This window comes from Pararge aegeria, chromosome 14 (genome assembly GCF_905163445.1).
Source record: "Pararge aegeria chromosome 14, ilParAegt1.1, whole genome shotgun sequence".
NCBI classification, from domain to species: Eukaryota; Metazoa; Arthropoda; class Insecta; order Lepidoptera; family Nymphalidae; genus Pararge; species Pararge aegeria.
In genome coordinates, this window is record NC_053193.1 from 17,881,497 (window position 1) to 17,905,368 (window position 23,872).

A 23,872-nucleotide genomic window follows, 5' to 3' on the forward strand; every position below is an offset into this window, starting at 1 on the left:
GTTACTGATAGACGCTCAAACATCGATTTTATAATAACAACTTTATCACTATAATAAATTAATATGTTGAACTACGTTCCTACGTATTTCCAATTCATTTGATTACCCACCTTATCGCTGTGATCATAAATTGTTATTGTAATATTAATATCGAACGTCCAGTTTTATATAAATACTAGCGTAGGTACCCAGCCCGCTTCGCCGGGCTAGATTTAGCTTTATTTTATTTAAACAATAAACTTACATCATTAAATTTTTAATTTAAGTCTCATAATATATTAAATCATTTATTTCTCTCCGTATTCATTCTCTTCTAATTCTCTTCTCGAGCGGGTGAAGATCATTATCTACACCCATGTACACCCAACAGTAGAATATCATCATAGTAAATAAAAGCTGTATTTGACAGTTTGACAGTTAAAAGATAGAAGTGCTCCGATCGTCACCAAACTTTACAGAATTACTCGCCAGGTCAATCCAAAGATTCCCTGAAAATTTCATTGAAATCGGTCCAGCCGTTTCGGAGCCTATACGGAACATGCCCACACACTTTCTCTTTTATATATATAGATATATAAATTAAAAATTTTAAAACCGTCTGACTCAAAATAGTGTCATTCTACTAATCGAGCATCTTCATTTGATACAAACATATTGAGGGAGTTGGAAAAAAATAAATGTTAAAACGCGGGAAATATTATAGTGCACGAATATGTCTAAACACAGATGCACTCTCTATTCCATCGCTCTCATAGTCCGATACGAAGGCACCGACATCTTGATATGCTCTCCAAAGCAAGCGCGTAAAAAAACCGCCAATTTCCAAACTCCGGACTGATAAGTACCTACTAAGAATATCTTGATATTAATACACAATGCTATTTATATATATACCATCCCTATCCCTACTAATATTAAAAATGTCAATGTAAGTTTGTTTGTTACGCTTTCACGCAAAAACTACTACACCGATCCTCATGAAACTTTGTACACATATTCTTGGAAGTGTTAGAAGTAATGTAGGTAAATACTTTTTATCCCGACATTAAGCTCGGTTTCTTTGGGAGAGGGGATGAAAGTGTTTGACGATTTTACACCATAACTCCGACAAATTATAACCGATTTAAATAATTATTTTTGTACTATAGAGGTTTAATTTTGCCCATCTTTGTGTAGCTCTGATGAATGTGGTTGGGGAGATAGAGGACAGAACTCCTCAGCGGACAGCAGAAAACCTCTTAATTTAAGGCTTAGCGATACTGAATACTATATTTTTTTTAGAACTACAACTCAATTGAATGCCACATATAAAAACAAAATCAAACGCAGACGAAGTCGCGGGCAATAGCTAGTAACATATAATTTCATCATAATCATATCAGCCCATAACCGGTCCACTACAGGGCACGGGTCTCTTCACACAATGAGAAGGGGTTAAGGCCGTTGTCCACCACGCTGGCCCAGTGCGGGTTGGTGGACTCCACACACCTTTGAGAACATTATGGAGATCTCTCAGGCATGCTTGTTTCCTCACGATGTTTTCCTTCACTGTGAAGCAAGTAAAAAGTTAGAGACCCGTGCTGGGATTCAAACTCAGCCCCCTGAAGTCCCACCACTAGGCTATCACCGCTTCACACGGAGCCACAACCCAGTGATGATTATTCTTACATGTGGATAACAAATCAACAAAATTATTGGATATGCCCTGTTGTGCTTATAAGGCTCTTATGTGTAGATAAGTCCCTCCGGCCGTAAGGAGGGTCCCATGCGCCTTTAGGAACAGAAATTCAGTACTTAAGCTCGCTAACCCGTTCGCATTACAGGAACGGGTACAAGCTGCAATAGGCATACTATGAAAACAAGGCTGTTGTCGAGCAATGCAATAAACATTTATTAGTCTAATGATGCACCGATGTAAAGCTCCAAAGTGTTAATACTTTTTAACTTTTTTTTCAAGTAAGCTTGAATCGATCGATAATCCCATTTTAATAATGAACATACTTAGATTAGATAACATCAACAACAACAGTTTAGTAGATAATAGTTTTTTATTAGGTCTATAGACTAACGCTTGCCTGCACCCTGCAATCACATTTGACGGTATCTGATAATGCAGCTTAAGATGGTCTAGAAAATGACTATAAATATTAGTAATTAAATTAATAGTCGAGCATGGACCACGTCCTTTTCGAGTAAAAATATTACTAAGGTTTTAACTACAGGAGACCCGTTTGTGGCCCTAATTTTTTCCGTAAGACGTGACATTATTCTCGGGTTATACTTAATGCGCTTGTTCTAATTATAATAAAAGTTTAATGTAGATGTCATGATGATGAGATTTTTTAAGTATTTTAATGGTTTCAAAATATTATTTCTGAATTGAAAGATCTCGTAAAAAGGGTAAATGGATTGATTTTATGTTACTATAGTGTGTTAAGACATCGTAAACCTTTACGATGTCTTAAGATACTGGTTGGCTGTACGGTGATGGGTAAACATTTTTTTTTTTTTTTATTAAACTTACTATAGTAACATAAAATCAATCTATTTACCCTACGGGAAAGTCATTGTAATTTGATATGGGGCTATACGGCACGGATACAAAACCTCAATAAGGTGATATTGAAGACATGGATGTACGGTGATATGTCTTTGCTCTTCCGTTTTGGAAAGAATAAAGAAAAAAAAAGATATGTAACAACTACAGTGACAGTTGACCAGATGACAACTGACAAGTTGACAACTGACAATTAACATTTTGAAAACAAAACGACGACAACGTGAACATAGAAAAAGTGGGCTGAAATAAAAACCATTAGAAGTTAAATTAAAATGCCATAATTGTATCGTACAAGCTTACTCAAATTAAACTAGTGAAAATGTATTTTCGTAAACTGTATACGCTAGTGTTTCTACGCAACGATACGCACATTTTATTGGGACTCAAAAAACGCGGATTTGGTGTAGACAAATGGAACGGTTTTGGCGGGAAGGTGGAAATTAACGAAACAATTATTGACGCTGCGATCCGTGAATTGAAAGAAGAGAGTTGTGTTGTCGTGAAAAAGTGTAATTTGAAGAATATCGGCCATTTAGAGTTTACCTTTGAAGGTGAGAAAAATCATTTCTTTTTTGAGGAACATTTGTACCCCGGATTTAAGCCTCGGACCAGACTGGATAAAATTCAGAAATTATTAATCCCTAAATAGGCCATGGTTGGGATCGAACATGGGACCTCCCACTTATAAACACTGGCACCAGGGAGGTTGTCAAAATCTGAATAATGATGTTATAACTGAAGAGTTCTTTTTTGTTTGTTGTTTTGTTTGAACACTCTAATCACTGAAACTACCAGTATTATAGCCAAGAGAAAGGCAGACAGGGAAGTCAATGTTATGGGTCTAAAGTTTGTACAGGAAACTTATCAAAAACTGTACACAAACAGCTTGTGCTTCATAATCATCTGTCATAATGCCTTAATAGACCCCAGGATCAACCCTTATTTTAATTTATATGTCATTAATATTGTTATATCTTTAAAGGTGACCCCACTATGATGGATGTACGGGTATACTCTGCATCAATTTTCGAAGGGGCTCCTACAGAAACTGATGAGATGTCGCCAAAATGGTTCGCCTATACAGAGATCCCATTTCAAGATATGTGGCCAGATGACATTATATGGTTCCCTTTTATGTTAAAAGGTAAACTATTCTATGGAAAGTTTCATTATAAAGGGTATGATACAATCTTAAATTATGACTTGCAAGAAATTGAGTCTAGGGAAAGATTTTATGATGATAAAAATAAATAGGTTTTATTAACATTGAACAGTAATGTACTACTTACTAGAGAGGATACTTTTACAGAGCCAGTAGTTATGCTCTGTTGCTGCCCACTGAGCTGCAAGTATTTTAGTGAGTCTAACTGTGTGTATCAGGACACAAAACTTAAAATAAATATTACAAAGTTGCAGGAAGCTGCTAGAAATAAAAAAATGCTGCTAAGAAGTAGTTAAGGCACAGATTAAAGACCACACTCCATTTTGAGATTCAATTAGAAAGTCTCTGGACATGCACTATCTGACATTAGAAGGATAGAAAAATCATCTTATTAATGTCACACACCTCTTTGGGTATATTATTGAAGACTTATAAGACTTTAAATGCTTTTTAAGTTAATTAATTTAAAAGCTGAAGACTAAAAACTTTGCCGCCCAGTAATCTATAAACTCATTATATTTTACTCAAAGATTGTCTACAACATAACTCAAGAGTAGCATTTAGCTTCTCTGACCAACTGAAAACTTTGTGGTAAACCACTGTATATTTTGTATACTTATATGTAGTAATAAGGAACTCTCTCACATTGAGATATACTCTATTTATTCCACTTTGTCTTATTGTAAACAAAATTTTCATTACTTTTTAGTGTAAATCATGTTTTAAAAATAGAAGAAAAACAAATGAGTTGAAATAAATAAAATAAAAAGAGATATTCTTTGTGCTTAAAAGTAATTGATAGATTGTTTACATCGTAAGAGGTAATAGAAAACATTAAGCGTAGTTTTGCGATACAAATAAATGCAGCATAACATTGCAATTGTTTTAAAAATGTCAGAATGTCAAAAAATTTGGGATAAACACTGCAAAACGATTAAAACAATATGCCACATCCTTTTTGTATGACTACAAACAATCATTCATTTGCATTTCAACATGTTTTAAGTGAGGATATATTTCTGAATTTTATGAAATTAGATTTCTATAACAAGTATTATTGTAAAAGTAAATACAGGCATTACCAGACAGAATAAAACAGAAATATAGATATAATCCTCACTCTGGCTTCAGGTTTTAAACTTGTAACTTGATAGTATTCTAAAAACTAACAAATTCTTCAATTTGCTGTTCACATAATATATTAGGCCTTCAACTGATTTATTATTTGATTGACAGATTATTCATACTTGTTACTTTATGTTAGGTACACAAAAATACCAATTTTCAGTGCTGTGAAAAATTTATTTTTAAGTTCAGCGTATTGTTATTTTTAAAATATGTTTGTTTTGTTGGATTGTTTTGAATTGATTGGTTTCTTTGTAACATATAAATTGATATATATAGTTTTTTTAATTTTATTCCCCACCTTCCTTTTTGGAGCTATGTGAGGTCTAGCTGCCATCCATTTGTTTGATTCAAGCATTTCAAATTGACTATATAAAGCAGGTATCAAGAAATTTATTTACAGGATTTAAAGCATCTCTTATAAAATGTCAATCAAGCCCTCGTTTGGCTTATATTTTCTATAAACTGCCTGTATAACCAATAATATATTATATTATTGGTTATACAGGCAGTTTATAGAAATATTGTATACTAGCGCAGGCCTCCATTCTTTATCCCTTTTTATTATGATTTATTACATATCCTGTGGGAACTGTTTGTTTTCCTGGAATAAAAAGTAGCCTATGTTACTCTCAGTCCTTCCAAGTAACTATGCCAAAAATAAAGTTGATTAGTTGCTTAATAAGGGCGAAAAATAAGGACAAACAAACAACCCTATATATATATATATAGAATATAGAATATATATATATATATATAACAACTAAGACACTATTTAGGATTTGCATTATTCAAAAATATACAATAGCAGCATTTTCAGATATTAATATCTCTACTTATTACCTTTGTAGAACATTAAAAATAAAATTTCATATAAAAGTACAAATTATCACTTTATTTCAACGAATTTACTACAAAGAGCAAAGTTCTTATACAACTTAATTCAATACAACTTAGCTTTTACTTATTAATAGAATGATTACAAACATCATTCCTTAGTAGTAACTGTACAAAATTACAAATTATTCACTTACATAGCTAATGATTGGTTGACAACATGGAGCATTATAATTCATCATCATCATCATCACCATCTCAACGAATGGAAAGCCACTGTAGGATAAAGGGTCTTTGGAAGTTAGCGTAGAAAGAAAGCAAGTAAATTAACCCAGCTCTACATTGCTATTAAAAGAGTCAAACATTATTAAGTAACTATTGCAAAGATCAACACTCTTTGAATTTTGCTCTCTAAAACTGCCTTAAAAATATTGGCTTCTGCTGTTTTGAGTTTTTTTTGCGTGTTTCTGCCGCATCTGACGGGCCTGGGCTGACGCTGGCCTTATGTTGTCTTCATCATCTTTATCCTCAATGTACATCCCACTGCTGGGCACAAGTCTTTTCTCTCATAATAGAGAGGGTTCTAGAGCATGGACCTGCCACGCTACTCCAATGCAGGTTCTTGTGTATACTTAACATATATTTAGTGGCGCGCACATTTTAATGCCTAAAAGCTCTTGTCCACCCCTAGATTTTCGGTCGTGGCTAGACATCACCCTACCGACGAACACGTGCCGGGGGTGTATGGGTTTAACATAACTGCCGTACCCCTAACAGGTTAGCCCGTTACGATCTTACCAGTAATCGAGGGCTAGTCTTAATTTGCGCGAACGAAGTTTTCCGTACCATTACAATTTACAGTAGAACTCCAATTATCCGAACTCCGACTATCCGAATCGCCGATTATCCGAATCACAAAAAAAATGAAATTGTTGTAAGTGTGAGAGAAGATGTTGAAGTGGAAGTGGAAGAAGAACTTTCTGCTGATGTTGAAGTAGACGCTGGACCATCAGCTAGTGAAGCATTTGCCGGCCTCGAGACTGCTTTGAAGTGGATGGAGCGTCAGCCCGAGTGTGACCACTTGCAACTGCTCACCGTCAAGCGAATGCGTGACCTGGCTGCCCGAAAACGGTTGAAGACCGCAAAACAGCTTACATTGACGGAGATGTTTAAAAAAAACAATGATTTTTATTTCTAAGTACTTGTACATAAGTACATTTTATTTATATTTAAAACATGTTAAAATTTCATGTTTCTTTCATTTAATTCAATAAAAAAATAGCGCAATATCAAAATGTAGCTTTTATTCTCTCCAATCCGATTATCCGAATGGGTCCCGGTCCCCATTAATTCGGATAATTGGAGTTCTACTGTATTTACAAAAGATGAAAAAAAATCATGTCTGTTGTATAGGAGGCCCAAAAATTTTTTGTTTATTATTATAACAGCGGCATCAGAAATACATAATTTGTATAAATTTCAACTGTAGATGATCTATTGGAACTATGGATTTTGATCTGAATTAAACGTTATTATTATTATTACTATTTATCACTTGAGACAGCCTGGTGACAGACAGATATGTCTATCTGTCACCAGGCTGCATCTGGCGACAGACAGATATGTCTATCAGACAGATAGACATATCTGTCTGAGGGTAAAACGGGACCCTACAAGGACTGCTGCATCTGGCGACAGATAGACATATCTGTCTGTCGCCAGATGCAGCAGTCCTTGTAGGGTCCCGTTTTACCCTTTAGATACGGATCTCACTTCTATGTGCATATTTTTTATGTAATGTACGCGACTTTGACTTAGCACCTTAAAAACACTAAGTTTTTTTGGTAACTTTCCGCCTAGCATCCAACCTATTCGGTATCCCTGTGCACGCCACTCTTCTTATGGTCCAAGTTAGGAGTTGAAGCGATATCCCTCTGCTAGTCGTCCTCGACATCCTGGAGCGCGGTTCTCGCGAGGTTTCTGGCCAGCGCCAGCCTCAGCAGATCAGCTTTCTCCCTGTCCAGGCAGTCCGCCCGGAGCTCGAGGCACAGCATGATCTCGTAGCTGTCGTCCGAGGACAGAACCGGCTCTTCCGTCTCCAGCAGTGGTAAGGTGTCAAGCAGCAGAGTAGGCCAGAAACTAGACACACAAAACAAAATCATTTTTGTATTTAAGTTTACATTTAAAACTGTGGGTTCGATTACCACAACTGAAAAATGCTTTTCAGTGTCTGGGTGTGTATCTTTATATTATAAGGATTTTTGTATATTCTACTAATATTATGAGAGTGAAAGTGTGGACGTTTTTTACTTAATCACGGAAAAACGGCTGAACGGATTTAGATGAAATTTTGCATGCATGTAGCTTTTGATATGAGAAAATTGAAAACTGTTTACCAGCTAACCTTTGCTATGGAAAAGGACATGTACTTTCTATACCGATCTCTCAAATAGTTACATATACTCAATTTGGAAATTAATTATTTCTGAATTATCTCAGGTCTGGTCTGGAGGCTTTGGTCGTGGTTTGTTCCCACTTTACAGACAGACGTATCGCTAAGCGATTTAGTGTTCCGGTGCGATGTCGCGTAGAAACCGATAAGAGGTATGACTACCATACTCCTTAACAGGTTAGCCCGCTACCATTTTCGACTGCATCATAACTTACCACCTAAGTTAAGGGCTAACTTGTAGTGGTCACAAAAAAAACTTACTAATCTGGCGCAATATTTGACGTGATGAGTGAGACAAGTAATTTCGCAGCTTTTTTGTACTCTCTGCTCTTGTACAGTCGATGGAAATCGCAGTATTTACCTGCAACAACAAACAAACTTAGCGCTATTGAATTATGTTGTTTAAGAGAATAAATATTAAGTACAAGAAATATTATTATATAATATAAAATCATCATATCACCCCATTACTATACCAATACACTCATCTCTCAATGAAAAGGGGTTAAGGTCAACCACGCTGGACCAGTGCGGTTTGGTGGACTTCACACACCTTTGAGAACATTATGGAGAACTCTCAGGTATGCAGGTTTCTTCACGATGTTTTCCTTCACAGTTAAAGCAAGTGATATTTTATTTTTTTAAAACGCATATAACTTAGTTAAGTTAGAGGTGGGATTCGAACTCGGCCCCATTTATTTTCTTCCTATACCTACGAAATTTTTTAATTTAAAATTTCCTTTAAAATCATGACCACTCAATTATTTTTATTAGTTGCTTTTCATCGTATAGCGTGGCGAAGCGTTGCCGCGCCAAAAATCAGGTTTACCCTCCACCTATAGATGTTCCGACATACGAGTAGCTCAGCGAGTTGCAAAGCTGAAGTGGAAATGGGCGGGGCACATAGCTCGGAGAACCGATGAACGTTGGAATGGCGACCCCGCACAGGTAAACGCAGCTTCGGTCGGCCCCCGACGAGGTGGACTGACGACATCAAACGAGTCGCTGGGAGCCGCTGCAAACAAGCGGCACAGGACCGTGGGTTTTGGAACTCCCTACAAAAGACCTATTCACATAAAGTAAAATTGTAGGTGCTCACCCAGCAGCAGCAGCGTGTTGTCGATGAGCAGCGAGGCGCCGGCCGTGAGCAGCAGGTCGGCGGCGGGCAGCGCGCGGCCGGCGCAGTACTCGCGCAGCGCCCGGTGCGCCGCGCGCCCGCACTGCGCCGCACTGCGCGCGCGCGCGCCCCACGCCAGCGCCGCGCCCGCCGCGCCGCGCCACAGCGCGCGCGCACTCTGCACCGCGCACACCGCCTGCACTGCGCACGCGCCGCACGCATTATTGCCAGTGGCGAAAGCAAGAAAGCGTTAAGGACTTTCAAGTTCACGAATGATGAAGTTATCGCCATCACTTCTCACTACTATGTACACATTTTGTATGTAATCAACGCATCAAAAGTGCCACCTATATGTGCCTATTTGAAAAAAAAAATATTTGACTTTTACACCCAGCTGTTAATAAATTACAACTATGCCTTGCGCAACCAAGTGTGAGGGACTGACCTTGGGTTATATTTTAAATTTTCAACCCACCAATATTGGAGGGTAAATTACCTAACTCAGGTTTTTAGAATTAGGTAAGTAAAGCCGTATCAAAAAAGATTTCTAGGCACACATTTACCTTCCACCGATCGATTTTCGCAAGACAACTCATATAACCTAACTTTTACTATTATTTTGTGTTTGTATTATCATTTTTTGACGTTATGCTTCTTTATCTGAGAGTTCTGGAGATTTTTTGCATTTTATATTATCTGCGTACCCTGTACATACCCTCTATGCACACTACTGACCCAAATCGATATGCACCCAACGTGAGCGTTTCCTTAAAAAGTCGGGCGGATCAACTCACCCACTCCAAGCAGGCCATGCTTCTTGGCCTCAGCGGCGACCCGCATGGCCTTGGCCTCCGTGTGTATGGGCATCCGCTCCAGCAAGAGCTCGGCGCGCCGCGGGCCCTCGGGCGCGCACGTCGCCAGGTACGACAGCCCCGCCGCCCACAGCGAGCGGTGCTCCAACAGCAGGGAGCCGTACTCCAGCACGAGACTGTTTCTCAGGCGGCAGGTTACACTGGGAACCCACCATGTCATTTTCAATCATTGTTTAATATAAGACCAAGTTACACCACTCAGTTTCCAATAAAATCAAAGCCATCGCGATGACGGCCGATTGAAGCAGTTTGTAGCGATCCTTTTTGGTCGATTCTCACAACTGGAAAATGTTTGTGTGATGAACATGAAAGTTTTTCATTTTCCGGGTCTTTATCTGTATATTATAAGTATGTTTATAATAAACATTACATATATATACATAACATATTTCTCATATCTTGTCAAAAGGCATTTAAAATTTTCAGAAGACAGTTCTAGAAAAAAAAAAGTATTTTTCGTTTCATTTTGTCTTCTAGTAAAGAAAGCAGGAACCCGGGCACAGCTAATTTATAAAGAAATCTTTGACATATAAATGAAAGATTGAATTCGCACGGTTATTCAAATTCAAATTCATTTATTTCAAGTAGGCCTACTTTATAAGCACTTTTGAAACGTCAAGTATGTATGTTTGTGTGACTCTACCACCGGTTCGGAAAACAGATTCTACCGAGAAGAGCCGGCAAGAAACTCAGTAGTTGCTCTTTTCCAACATCAACATTTACAATCATTATATACAATCGTTATAAATCCTAATGGTTATAAATCCGAAAATGTGTTTGTTTGTATGTACAGTGGGCCCCTTTTCCCTTAGAAATGCGATTCATTGATATTCTAGAGGGGGATAAACAAATCTCTCTCTGGTGTTTGAGAGACAGATGCCCCGCTTTTTTCTCGCTATTAATATTACAAAACAAAACCCTTACTCAGTTTGGTGCTTGTCTAAAATCTGCAGTTTCCCACACTGGTAGAGGATGTCAGTGAGGTGGGTCGCGAACCAGCCGTTATCTGTTATCTGCTGGATTTCGTGGATCACCTGTAAGAATTAAATGAAAGTTAAGTCAGAATAGGGGATAACCGGTGTATAGTTGGTAGTGAAAAATATTTTTTTCAAACAAGTTACTTTTAACCTATACTTTTTTAAATGATCAAAAGTATCAATGATGCCAGCTATCTCTATGCAAAATGTATCTAAAATAAATTTAGGTGTGTTGCTGCGCATCGGTAGCATATGCTATTTTTTAAATTTCTGAATAACATTCCTGGTGTGCTTTTAATCTAGGATCAAAAAAGCGTCTTTTGTTCAACACGAAAATGTTGGTGTGCCAAACATAATTAACTATCACATTTACTTAAAGACACACTTTTGGAATATGTATAATGATAGTAACTAGAGTCGGTGAAAAGAGGTAAAAGAGAGGGCCAAGAGAGTTAGAAAAAAGCTACACCAACCAGGGCTTAGCTCCTAAGTTTAAAAAGATAATTAGTCAATACGGCTGCCAAACAAGGAATGTGGTACACTGTCTCGACTTTGCTTGCGCGCCGGTACTCTCAATGAGTATACAAAGTTGACTTACTATATAATTACGCGTAATATGGCATTTAAAATGTACCTATGCGGTGTTAGCCTAGTGATCGAGGCACAGACTCTGAATTTCCGGAGTTATTAGAAAGAAAACATCTTGAGGAAACCTGCACGCCTGAGAGTTACCCATAATGTACTCGAAGGCGTGTAATGTTAATCATTCCGCACTTGGCCAGCTCGGTGGACTACGGTCTAAGCCGTACTCATTCTGAGAGAAAGACCCGTACCTTGTAATGATTAATTCATTAAATCATTCATTCATTCATTAAATGGCCCTGTAATGATGAATACTGGAAATGCCGCAAAACATATATACAAACGACCAGACAATATCCGAATGACATTAATGTCAATATTCAAGATTAGAATTACAATAAAGTACTGTGAAGTTCTATCGAAAGCGTGGAACTTAATATTACAAAGGAGTATCATATCAAATATAAATTGCTCTAACCAGGTTGCTCTTCTAATAATTTAAAATGACATTGTGAGATGGTGATAACAAAAAAAAAACACTGGCTAAGTTTGTTGTGGGCTTCTTCTTATACCAGGACGCGTTTGGAACCCTCGTAGCTTTAGTTTTAAGTTTACGAATGTGGTTATCGCCATAATCTCACTACCGTGTAATTCTTTAGTTTATATTTATATAGTAATTTAAACTTAAACTTAGTTATTATTTTTTTAATTATTTTCCTTTGCTCTTTTTAGTGTTAGTTTAGCTAGTTTTGTTCTATAGTATATATTGTCAACATTTTTAATATTATTTTATATATACATAATTTAAGTATTTGTTTCTTTAATTTATTCTAAATGTATGTTTTTGTTCGCGGTGCTAGATTCGTCAAGCTTATGTCGCAGCCTGATGGATCTTACAGCTTATAAGTACTCTCATGTCTCTCTTAAACGTTTTTTCTCCTTCTAACTGACAATATAGTTTTGTATTCGCATGTTCTTTAATTTTTTGTTTAGTTTTTAAGAGTTGTTGTTGTAACCTGTTAATTGTCCCTTAAATGAATAAATAAATTCTTATGTACGCATCAAAAGGGCCTACTTGAATATAGATATTTTTGACTTTGACTTTGACTTTGAATATCAGCATGGATGGGCGAGCCCGCAATGCGTGTCACCTGGTACAAGTCGCCGTCCAGTGCGGCGCGCACCATGGCGTCGAGGTGCGAGCGCGCGGGCGCGGCCAGGCCGGCGCACGCGGCGGCGGCGCTGCCCAGCTCGTGGCGCCGCGCCCACGGGGCCGTGAACAGCAGCCAGCCGCCCAGCACGTCGAACCACGACGTGTACTTGCCGCGGATGGACTCGAAGGCGGAGTACTCACCCGTCATGATCTGCGGACGCCGCGACACCTCTAATACGGCACGCATGCTCACAACCCTAACAAGATTTACCCGCTCGCAATCAAACTCCATATCGTCAAAGTAAAATGCACCTAATGCCACTCGTTTTAGAGTCACAAATCCTGCATTTTTGGTTTGTGTCTTAGAAACGTTCGGTCAAAAGCTCGATCTTCGTAGGCAAATTTGAGCTTTAATGTAATGCAAATAAGAAGTTTCCTCGATTGCTAGCTAGCAAATCTTGTACTAGCCTTAACAATATTACTATATTAATCATCTATATTACAACATTACTATACTAATTGGGTACCTGAACATCGGAGTAAAATGTATCATATTCATGTTGTCTAAAGCTCAAATTTGCTTACAATTCTTCATCTAGGCTTTTGGCAGAACGTTTGCACATAAAAGTCCGAAGTACACGATTTACGACTCTAAAAAAAACAAGAAACAACTCCTCGATTGTAAGCGAGCAAACCACGTATTAAGGCTACTGGGTGAATTTTATCTATTTGATTATTTCAATGTGTTCTGTTCGAAAGGGGTTTATTTCGAAATGAAGCTAAATTTTGTTATTTTACCGAATCTCTTTGGGGCCATTTATAATAGACTTCAAAAAGGATAATAAATTTTATTATACTCCTTAGTTGGTAGGTGTAACATTTAGTTCCGAATCCCCGTTATTTTTTGTTACAAAAAATTCTATAATAAAGTAAATATTACGCATTGTAATAAGTAGTTATACGAAAAAATTAAAAAAACAAAAAGTGTTTAGCAGAGCGTGGTTTCGATCCACGGACCTCTGGGTTATGGGCCCAGCACGCTTCCACTGCGCCACTCTGCTACGAGAGCAAAGTGCGAAAATAACGATCTAATACTAATACGGTTGTAAGAAACATTAGTCAGCACTATTACGTATGATAAAAATTTCGTAGCTGTGAACAAAAAATTAAGCGACAATAACACTACAAAGGCAAAAACAAAATCAGGCTCAATTGAAAATCCAATATATAATAATAGGATTTAAAAAGTATTTAATTTTATTTCTAATAATTTCAAAAGAATGCTAAAAAATATCCATAATATACTCCCAAAAGAGTTCATTATATATTATGGATGTTAGAGTGGATTACGGAAGATCAGTTTGGTCTAGTGAAAAAGATTTTAAAGTATAAGAGAAATAATAGAGTGAATAGGCATCTTCTAGGCAAGCGTGCCCCATCTTAGGCTGCATCATCACTTACCGTCAGGTATGATTACAGTCACGCTTGTAAATACCATATGATAGCAAATTAAGCTTAAGGTTATTGAACAACAGGCATTGTAATGTGTGATACAGTTTATTAACAAAGATATGTCTACCAACAGTGCAATTGATAGACAGATAATCAAGAGTCAGGTCACTATTTAAGGACTTTGGGGTTGAAACAGCCAATAATTTAATAACTAGAGATATTACGTAAACTCACTCTCATAACAAGCTCCAGTTGAGGCTGCTGTCCCAGGAGTCGGCTGTTGAGCTTGGACCGGCACTCAGCCTGCCAATGCTTCCAGGATATAGTGAATTCACCTGTCGAGATTCCTCCATACACCTACAACAAAATTAATATCAATACAACTGCCTTATTTTCAGTAAATTTACATGTAGATAAAAAGTTTTTTTTATCTACGTGTAACAAACTGGCATACTTCTTAATCTGTTATAGTATAAGAATTGTGAAATGTTCACAACTGTAGTTCTTTGCAGGAATAGAAACACTGTAACTTCGGAGTAAAATTAACCTATCTGTTGAGTTTTACAGCTCTCTGTTCACTAATGTAAACATTATTACAGATTTTTAACAAACTCTTGGTTGAATCTTATATCTTTAAACGAGCAATTCTTGTATATATATAATTGGAATCTTGGAATTGGCTCCAACGATTTTCATGAAATTTAGTATACAGGGGGTTTTTAGAGCGATAAATATTGTTCAAGCTAGGTCTCATTTATAGAAAATGTCATTTTATTTGTGTTTTCCGGTAATAAGTTGCACGGGTCAGCTAGTTTTATTAAAAACAGTTATAAGAATTCAAGACCATTATACTTATACTTGGATTGCAAGCGTGCAAATTTTTATACAAACAGTACTGAGATTATGGTGATTTTATATTTAAAAGCCCTGGACTTACACTATAAACTGGCATGCTCCTCAGTGAGTTATCAACTAGCTTGAACTCATTGGAGTCCACTGCTGAATGCAGCTTCAGTAGTGCCCTTGCAACGTCCACTCTTCCCTGAACTACCATGCCAACTACTGTGTCCCAATAGTCCGGGTGATCCTCTGAACCTGAAATTTTTTTTTAAACATTTTAAAACAGGATTTTCATATCCTTCAATCAACCCCTTTCACTTTATATCCATGCAATGAAGGAAATAGTCACTTCATCAGAGCTGCATTTTTGAAAATTCCCTGGATTTGATTCCCGGTTAGGAAAAGAGTTGTAAGGTATCAGGTTTTTATGTTACAACATCTCAGTACCAGACCAAAGATTGGAAATTGGCTGTTTCCATATTACAGAATGTGATACCATAATTCCTGGTTATTATTACAAACATTTGAAAATAATCAATGAAGCCCACGTTGGACCAGTCTAAGCTCCAAATCTCTCATCTATGAGAGAGGAGGTTACACCAATATGATGTTAGTTTATGATGTAGTGAAAACTTATTGCCGATTTAACTTTTATTGGTTGTTTAAAAAGATGTTATTTATGTGGTGGAATGATGCTAATACTGAACAAAAATCTGTACCAGAAAAAAAAGACAGCCCTATTTTTAGACTAGTATAGTTTCTTAATATATAAATCTTCAAACCGAACCTCGCTCACAGGATTCCAACAGCTGTGCAGCAGTTTGCTCATGGCGAGGGAAATGGAAACGGACCCATTCCAACAGGAATGGTAACACTACATCTCCAGGGATTATGTCAATGAATAGAATCTCGCACAAATGCCATATACATTCAATTGAGTAAAATATAGTTATGTAGGACAGTAAGTCGTTCCTTGTGACGCCATCTTCCTCTTTCTCGCCAGCTTCTTGAAGACTCTCTATACAGACACGAATGATAGATCGATATTGGCGCGAAAGTTTCAGAAACTCGACTTGATTATCCGAATTCTTGGATGTTTCAGACACTTTTCTTACAGATAGGAAAGTTCCGTTCGCCTCGTTAACTAATCTTCGTAATATTGGACTAAATAAACCAATTTCTTGGGAAATAACTAATATTTTATCGTCGGTTTTGACTGACGATTCCGAGGTTGTTTTATTCGGTTTTTGCGAACGGGGGTATACGGAGAACTTGTTCCCACGTCTCCACGCACAGGCGACTCGTTTCTCGAAACATTTGTCCGGTAGTACCTGAAAATGGTAATAGTATAAACGAACATGACACACATAACCCTATCAAAGTTTCCAAAGTTGGAAGTTAACGTACAAACGTTTTTACACGTTTAATCGTCTGGATATCGTCCATGGTGAATAAATATAGTAGCAAATACTGTGTAAAAAAGAATTTACAAAACCACAGTCTTGAATTCAGTTACAAATACAAATTTCAACTTATTACCGCGCTCACTTAAAACAATCAACATAAAATGATATTATGATTTTTATGGCAGTTGACTTGACACTTGACATCAATCTCTCATTTTTTCTTCTATTCTCTCCGGTAGGGACCAAGCAAAGGAATATCACCGTACAGCCAAACTTATTTTTACATAACTTATTATATAACTTATCATATAGTTTCCATGGTAACTACAATAGAAAACAAAACGTGCATAGTAATCTGTCTCATTCTCTTACAAACATTTATGCGTTTCTTACTTTATCATTTCATGGAGTTTCCAATCACTACGAATCTTAACACACTTTTTCATTTACGCGAAATCATAATATATCGATTGCAGGATTCTTGAACAATTTATAAAAAAATATAAAGGTAATATACAAAGGTAAATAGTCCTATAATGCTTATACAAAAAATAAACTTTTAAATCTTAGAGGAAATCTATGTTAAATAAGTCGCGTGCATCAACTAAATATTTATATTTGTTCCAAAAATGCGTTCCTTTAGACCATAATGTTTGTATCATCTTTGTTGTAGATATCCTTAGTTTACTCTTTGATGATTTGATCTGTCAAACAATATACAGATGAAAATAAACCGATAGATAAAATATAGTTGGTTTATTAGTAAAATTAAAAATATTATATAGCATAAAATACATGCTTTTAATCATACAAATTTAAACTGGTCTCGTTAAAATTAGTTCCATGCTTTCCTTATTAAATAAAAAAAAGACCTATGAATGTTAAAAGTTCCTTGCAAGTTACTTGACCGGATATAGAGTTGGGGGACATGTTGATTTGTCATGAATGAGGCGATTTTTGCCTAAATCGTCAAAAAGTGTTTTGTTAATTTTGTTTGGACTAAATTTCTACAAAAATTAACAGTAAAACCAGTTTTAACGTGTTGTGAAACGTGACAGTAATATAATGTGTGATATAGATTTATGTTGATAAGACTGAAAGAGGGAATTAATTTTTAAAGGACCATTGCTTATTTTTGGTAAGTTTTGTGTAACTATTCAGTAGTTTTTGTTTAAGTTATTCGGCCGAGAGACTGTTTCACGCGCTGTTCGGTAGGCCTTCACCTCGACACCAGTCGCTTCGACGTGTAACTGTTTACCGTACCGAAACATGTTAGATGCTAAACCATAAAACACCGTCGTCTGACGTAGCTTTAAACTTGTGGAGGAAATAAAATTTAGGCCGTGATTATCTGTTTAGTGTCTATTTGTTTGTGTATTTGCGAGTTGGATGGGTGATTGTGACGTCATTTGTATACGAGGTGAAGAATCTTCATGTATACTATAGTCGTAAAAATGTAATAGGCCCGTTTTGACATTTGTCATCGCGACGTAACTAGTTATGGACCATAAGACTCGGGACTCGATACTCACGATAAATCAATTCAAGTTTTTATCAGTACTTGATTGATATTATTATGTATTGTAAAGTGTTCGTTCGTTCAAAGTATTCCTTTAACTTCACAACCAATACGCGTGACTGGCTGTTGATTATACGTCCACTTTTCAACATTTTGAAACAGAGTTAGTACTATATAACAACAAACACAAAAATCGAGTCAAATCACTATGTTTAAATTAATGTCCAAAATAGAAGAGCCATAGTTAACGTAATAGTAAACAATATATATCAAACTTAAACGAGCGCACAGTCAACTTTACAAGATGAGGAACGAAAAACTGCGCAGTGCGCGCGGGGACGCTTCAGTCATGTGCCGTTTGGTCAGATACATCAACCCAGACTCATTATTTAGAACCCATTTTGAGAACCAAGCTCATTCTTTGCAGTAAAGATTACTACACAATATTTAATTTCGATATTCAGTAAAAAAATGGTTACAGCTCTAGTATAAAAAAAAAAAAGACTAAGAACGTAACTGTTTTCGGAACGTTTCGCAACAATTATAAATTGCATGCTACGATAAATTAAGCGCAAAAAGAATACTCGCGATATATTCTTTCATATTATTTAACGTCGCAAAAAAATTTACGTATTTTTTAAAACACTGTATGTAATTGATTTTTATTTTATTGTTTCTTTCAGTTTCATTCCAAGTTACATTCTATGGTCTTGCACAAATGTCAAAACGGGCCTATTATATTTTTACGACTATAGATGATAATGTGATAAAAGTTTATCAACAGTTTGATAAGTGCAATGATTTAGATAGTCATTCAGTGTTCCATTGTGACAATACAAAGTTATTTTTTCTAAACAGTGTTTTTTTGAATTCACTTTGTGCTGGTAACTTTTGAAACAAGTGAGTGAATTGTTTTTTATTTATAACTTAAAATGCTGAGCTAACTTTGATTCGCACAACTCATATGCAAACATTCTCTGATCTACTATCAATAGGTGGAATGTTTAATGAACTCTGTTCAGTACTTTTTGAGATTCATGATATCAAACAGACAGATTTAATGTGTACTATTTGTTGCGGACATTTACTCGGGTCACATGATTTCACATTTGTTAATGAAAGTTGAAAATGTATTCTATGTTTACGCATCTGCATTGTTCTTGTTGCATAGTTGGGTCCATATGTTTCAAATTCCTTAGGGTACAGGAACATTTGCTGTAAAAATACAATTGTTCCTGTACCCTAAGGAATTTGTTGTTTCTTTAGGATGAAAATTAGCCCATGTAACTCTCCAACCTTTCAACTAACTTTATGCCAAAAATCAAAAGTTATTGGGTTGCTTGTATAGGATTTAAAGGAAGGGCAAACAAACATACTTCCAATTTTATAACATATCTATGTATTGACAAATTGGTATAGATTTAACAGACACAACATAAAAAAAAACATCAACTAGATATAGGTATATCACATTTTTTAGTTTCTTAAAATTTGTGAGGTTGAGTCATTCTCATTACATTATCATAATAGGTAATTGATAAGCCAAAATTAACATTACGTTTATCTTTATATCAGTAGGAAGGTATTTTAATTTTGGCCAAAAAACTGGTCTATATTTAATAATGATTGAATGATTAATTTCCTAAGTCCCCGGTAATGATTTGTTTTTTATTCAATTACAAGGTAGCACTTGACTGCAATCTCATCAGATGGTAAGTGCATCACACAATGCTGTCAGAGGTGGAAGCACGCTAACGAGGTATGGTACTTTAGTATACCCCATACCCTTAACTAGTTTTAAACACAGTATCAAAACTGGAACAGTTAGATTGCTTCGCAGGATCGCCTTGTTGTTAGTGAGATGACTATACATAATTTAATTAAACAAATTGGTGCCCACAAAAAACATAGTCTGAACTATCTGTTAATCTATGCTTAATAGTAAGACTAACCTCGTCTGAGCTGGCTTGTTATTTGTTTTTTAATATGGGCCGTAGTTCTCTTTCACATATTTATAATAAACTGCCATACTACAGCTACCCCAGTATCGTAAGTGAAGCGTGATATAATATATATAGCATGTAAAGTTTATATGGAGAATTAGTGCTGAAATGTTGAAAGGAAACCCCCAGAAAAAAGTGCAAAAAATGTTAAAACGTTAATTGCAAAAAGACAAAGCTTGAAAGATTGAATAGAAAACAAATCACGTTTGCTATTTAAATATAGGACAGAATGGATTTCTAACTTTTCTCTTTTTCGATTTCTCTAACTTCACAGCTCAACATTAACCAAACTGTGAGGTGGTGATAGCAAAATAATAATCCTGGCTAAGTTTGTTCTGGGCTCTTCTTAGACCGTTTGGAACCCTCCTAGCTTTAGTTTTATGTTAACAAATGCAATTTACGCCATCACTAATATTAGTGTTAAATGTTAAATGTATGAACGCTTCATAAGTGCCTGTGATAAGGTCTACTTGAATAAAACATTTTTGAATTTTATCAGAAATCTGTGATGTTTACATCACAGATTTCTATTGCGTACATAAATATGTTGTGACTTATCTTGTAATGTGCAATTAGCTTTATTTATACTGAGGATACAAATTGACTGCAGCAACATGTTGTTAACACACAAATGTAAATAATACAAACATAATTACATGATACTTTTACAATTAACATTTCTTGCTATGTAACCACAGTTCAGCAATCATACAGCACAGGAATAAGTCATGCCAAATAGCCCTTAATAGGGCCCGGCTGGGTAGCTACAGACTTTCATTGAATAGTATCTATGTCTTTTCTTATTCATAAAGAAGTAATAATTTAAGTAAAAAGTAGACTTTTCAAAATACAATTGCTGTATTTTCGTCCCTGTATACATTTTTTATTTATTATTTGATATCAAGCTCGATATCTTTGTCGCTGTTTTAATTCTTTCTTTGTGTAGTTTCTTTAGTTTTCATATTCGCAATATAGAATTTGCCATGGCCTTTTAAGTCACTTGCAACCGAGGTTAAGCGGCTGTTGTGAGACAGGACATTAATTGATTTCGACGACGGTCGTCAATCTCCAAAGAGATTGTCCCAATAGATATGAAATCACAAGTGTGTGCGTAAAACCAAGTACAGTCTTTATTGCCCACATGGAACGGTAGTTCTCACACAACCGGAATGAGATCAGGCCCAAGACCGACAGCTTAACATGCTTTCAGAAGAACGGGGGTGAATCACCAGATCATATCCCAGACTTTGGGCTTAAGAAATTCTTGATATATAATCCTCGTTAGTTGGCCTAACCCGGTGATCGAACCCAGGATCCTGATAACTGCAGTCGAACATACAAGATAACGAGGCTGTTAATATAATTTGTAATGTCTCGACAGAACTGCCACTATGATTCTTAAACAGTGTAAGTTTCTTGCTATAGTACCAGGAATAACTCAAAGGTTACTGCAGTGATATTGACCATGGCGGCGTCATCTACAATGCCGTTTCCTTCCGCCTTTAACTGCGTTAACAATTTAGCGACATCGTCATGTGACTGTAAGGCTGGCCGCACACACACAACCACAATCGCTCGAGCGATATTCGCGCGTGACACAAAACTTTTTGTGACTTCCGAGAACTTAAGTTTATGATATTTGTTAAAAATAACTTTATTCAAGTAGAGGCCCATAGTAGCATTTTCATATTTGTCACTAATCACAACTATTTATTTCTTGGTACATATTCAAAATTAAGTTTTCATTAGTTTCAAAATTCAAAATTCATTTATTTCAAGTAGGCCTAATATAAGCACTTTTGAAACGTCAAGTCTGTCTGTTTGTAGTGATTCTACCACCGGTTCGGAAGGCAGATTCTACCGAGAAGAAGCCGGCAAGAAACTCAGCAGTTGCTCTTTTCCAACATCAACAATTTACATTTTGCATTTTAACATTCATTTTTCTATCTTGTGAGAGCTGAAAGCGGAGCCGGAAGCTTCCAAGCAACCTTGTCATTAAAAAATTCATCAATTGTATAGTACCGATCAATCTCCTTCGTGCCTTCTCCATCTACAAGACATTGGCGAAGTACCTTGTGCCCAGTTGGCACAGACAAAAGCCATAAACAAGAATTGAATTGAGGCCCATATATGGCACTTATGATACATTACACACACATATGTGAAATGTGTCCATGGTATTGAGATGATGGCGATAACCATATTCGTAAAATTAAAACTAAAGCTACGAGGGTTCCTAACGCGACCTTTCTTCTAATCAAAAAGTATTATTTATTTTTATTTATTTAAACATCTTTATTGCGTAATAAAGGAGAAATTACAAATATAGTTAAACAAAAAATATTAGTTTTTCATCTATTCGGTAACGTAACGAAATTCAATACGCGTCACGACATAAATGCCCATACTGAATGACCTTGAGTGCTTGATGTTTCTGAATGATAACACACGACGAGCATTTTACCCATTATTGATTTCAAGGCGTACTCAGTTATTTATAGGTGTCCTTTCCTACATTTTCGTTTGTTTCCATCTTTATGTTAATCAAAAAGCACGAGGAATTTATAAGAAAATTTATATTTAAATACTAGCACTATTTAATGATATTAATATAGCACATCATGTACATTACGGACACTCGCCATTTCTTTATTTTTTACTCTTTATATGCGATGGTTTATCTCTTAACATCGGGAGCCATCAGCGTATAAAAAAATCATGACCAGCAATTCATACTAAACTGGGAATAGGCCACTATTCTGTACTAGTGTGCCGTTTTTCAAGAGCTTTGCGGTCGACAACAGGTCACGAGGTCCTAACTTTTTTTCCCAGAGACTTTTCGAATCGAAATTGGCGGTGTCGATCCTGCCTAGGCTTTCGGTCCCGGTTATTAAAACTATATTATTGTCTTGATAACAATCGTTATAGCCCACCAACCTGCATTGGAGCAGCGTGGTGGGTCGATACTCTAAATCCCCCTTTCCTATTGGAGAGGAGGCTTGTGTCCAGAAGTGGGACGATGACAGTCTTAGACCACGGAGTAATTCTATATTTATTAGTTGCCTGATGTGAATAGAGATCGCCAGTGCTCTTTTTACACGCCGCGTCGTATACCTATATAGCCAGTTACGTAACCCTCTTGCCTCGTAATCGGGTAAACCTTGCAGGCGGTATGCCGGGCTAATTTGATTTGTACACTGTACAGTCATCGCTCTCCGTTGCTACAGTTAATTAGGGGTGCGGGCTGAGTCAGCATTTTGTGGAAAACCTAACGGCTGGGCCACGACCTTGTCAGATAAGCGGCAGCTTAGTATCTGGCAAAAAAGGCCGCGAAGGACATAGCGGCATTTTTATTCTATGAGAAATTAGCGATTCGGTGTGAACTACTGTCTCACCTATAGTTATCTCTTATAATAGATTGTGAGTTAGCAACAATTCTACCATTGGTACTCGTAGGTAGTGAAATTAGGATTGATTCAAAGGTCGGGCTATACAATACATAAAGTGCGTAGAATTACACCTACATCGAATGCCACATGTCTTTCGAAAAACAAAAGCAAACGCAGATGAAGTCTCCGGCAATAACTTGTTATTATATAAAATACATATAATAATAATAAACTACATACTATAACGCTATATACATTAAAAATATTTTTTCAAACAACTTAAAAAGATCAACGCTGCTCTGTTGCTTTTATGACACCTTAGGGGAAGTCCGGGGAACAGCATCCCGCCATCGCCACATGCCGCCAAGCAGCATTGCCGAGTTCCGATCTGAAGAGAGTTGTTAGCGGTGTAATTGAGGTTTACTC

General features: G+C 36.5%; 3 protein-coding genes and 1 non-coding gene across 8 annotated transcripts in view; 2 read left to right on the plus strand and 2 right to left on the minus strand.

The window, feature by feature from the left end:
• The first annotated feature begins 2,774 nt into the window (after positions 1 to 2,774).
• LOC120629630 (7,8-dihydro-8-oxoguanine triphosphatase-like) lies at positions 2,775 to 5,128 on the plus strand. The gene is made up of 2 exons (XM_039898623.1): positions 2,775 to 3,111; positions 3,543 to 5,128. Exons 1-2 carry the CDS (start codon positions 2,880 to 2,882, stop codon positions 3,812 to 3,814), a joined length of 504 nt encoding a protein of 167 aa, XP_039754557.1. The 5' UTR covers positions 2,775 to 2,879; the 3' UTR covers positions 3,815 to 5,128.
• Positions 5,129 to 7,397: 2,269 nt separating this feature from the next.
• On the minus strand, positions 7,398 to 16,694 carry LOC120629589 (nuclear pore complex protein Nup85). Its single transcript, XM_039898563.1, has 10 exons — positions 16,537 to 16,694; positions 15,917 to 16,460; positions 15,227 to 15,384; positions 14,524 to 14,646; positions 12,836 to 13,048; positions 11,050 to 11,159; positions 10,048 to 10,265; positions 9,236 to 9,454; positions 8,398 to 8,497; positions 7,398 to 7,823 (listed from the first exon to the last, which is right to left on the minus strand). The coding sequence occupies exons 1-10, from the start codon at positions 16,573 to 16,575 to the stop codon at positions 7,622 to 7,624; spliced, it is 1,926 nt and encodes a 641-aa protein (XP_039754497.1). The 5' UTR covers positions 16,576 to 16,694; the 3' UTR covers positions 7,398 to 7,621.
• Positions 13,827 to 13,898, minus strand: Trnam-cau. The gene has a single exon. It is a non-coding gene; the product is annotated as a tRNA-Met (tRNA).
• Positions 16,695 to 17,471: 777 nt separating the features above from the next.
• Positions 17,472 to 23,872, plus strand: part of LOC120629086 (epsin-1) — a 50,890-nt gene continuing 44,489 nt past the window's right edge. For 2 of the 5 annotated variants that reach the window (XM_039897831.1, XM_039897836.1), the window contains exons 1-2: positions 17,472 to 17,673; positions 19,738 to 19,766. In XM_039897831.1, the coding sequence (XP_039753765.1) occupies positions 19,764 to 19,766 (3 nt within the window). In that variant the 5' untranslated portion in view covers positions 17,472 to 17,673; positions 19,738 to 19,763. Of the gene's footprint in view, positions 17,674 to 18,835; positions 18,955 to 19,737; positions 19,767 to 23,872 lie in introns of those variants that run through there. The other 3 variants (XM_039897832.1, XM_039897833.1, XM_039897835.1) reach the window with 3 other exon arrangements.

Bases quoted from the DNA above. Each gene is read 5' to 3' on its own strand.
- LOC120629630 (XM_039898623.1), top strand. From the start codon at position 2,880: ATGTATTTTCGTAAACTGTATACGCTAGTGTTTCTACGCAACGATACG. The intron at 3,112-3,542 runs GTGAGAAAAATC...ATATCTTTAAAG, and splicing joins TTTAGAGTTTACCTTTGAAG to GTGACCCCACTATGATGGAT.
- LOC120629589 (XM_039898563.1), bottom strand. From the start codon at position 16,575: ATGGACGATATCCAGACGATTAAACGTGTAAAAACGTTT. The intron at 15,385-15,916 runs GTTCGGTTTGAA...AAAAAATTTCAG, and splicing joins GTTGGAATCCTGTGAGCGAG to GTTCAGAGGATCACCCGGAC. The intron at 9,455-10,047 runs GTGAGTTGATCC...GCGCGTGCGCAG, and splicing joins GCATGGCCTGCTTGGAGTGG to TGCAGGCGGTGTGCGCGGTG.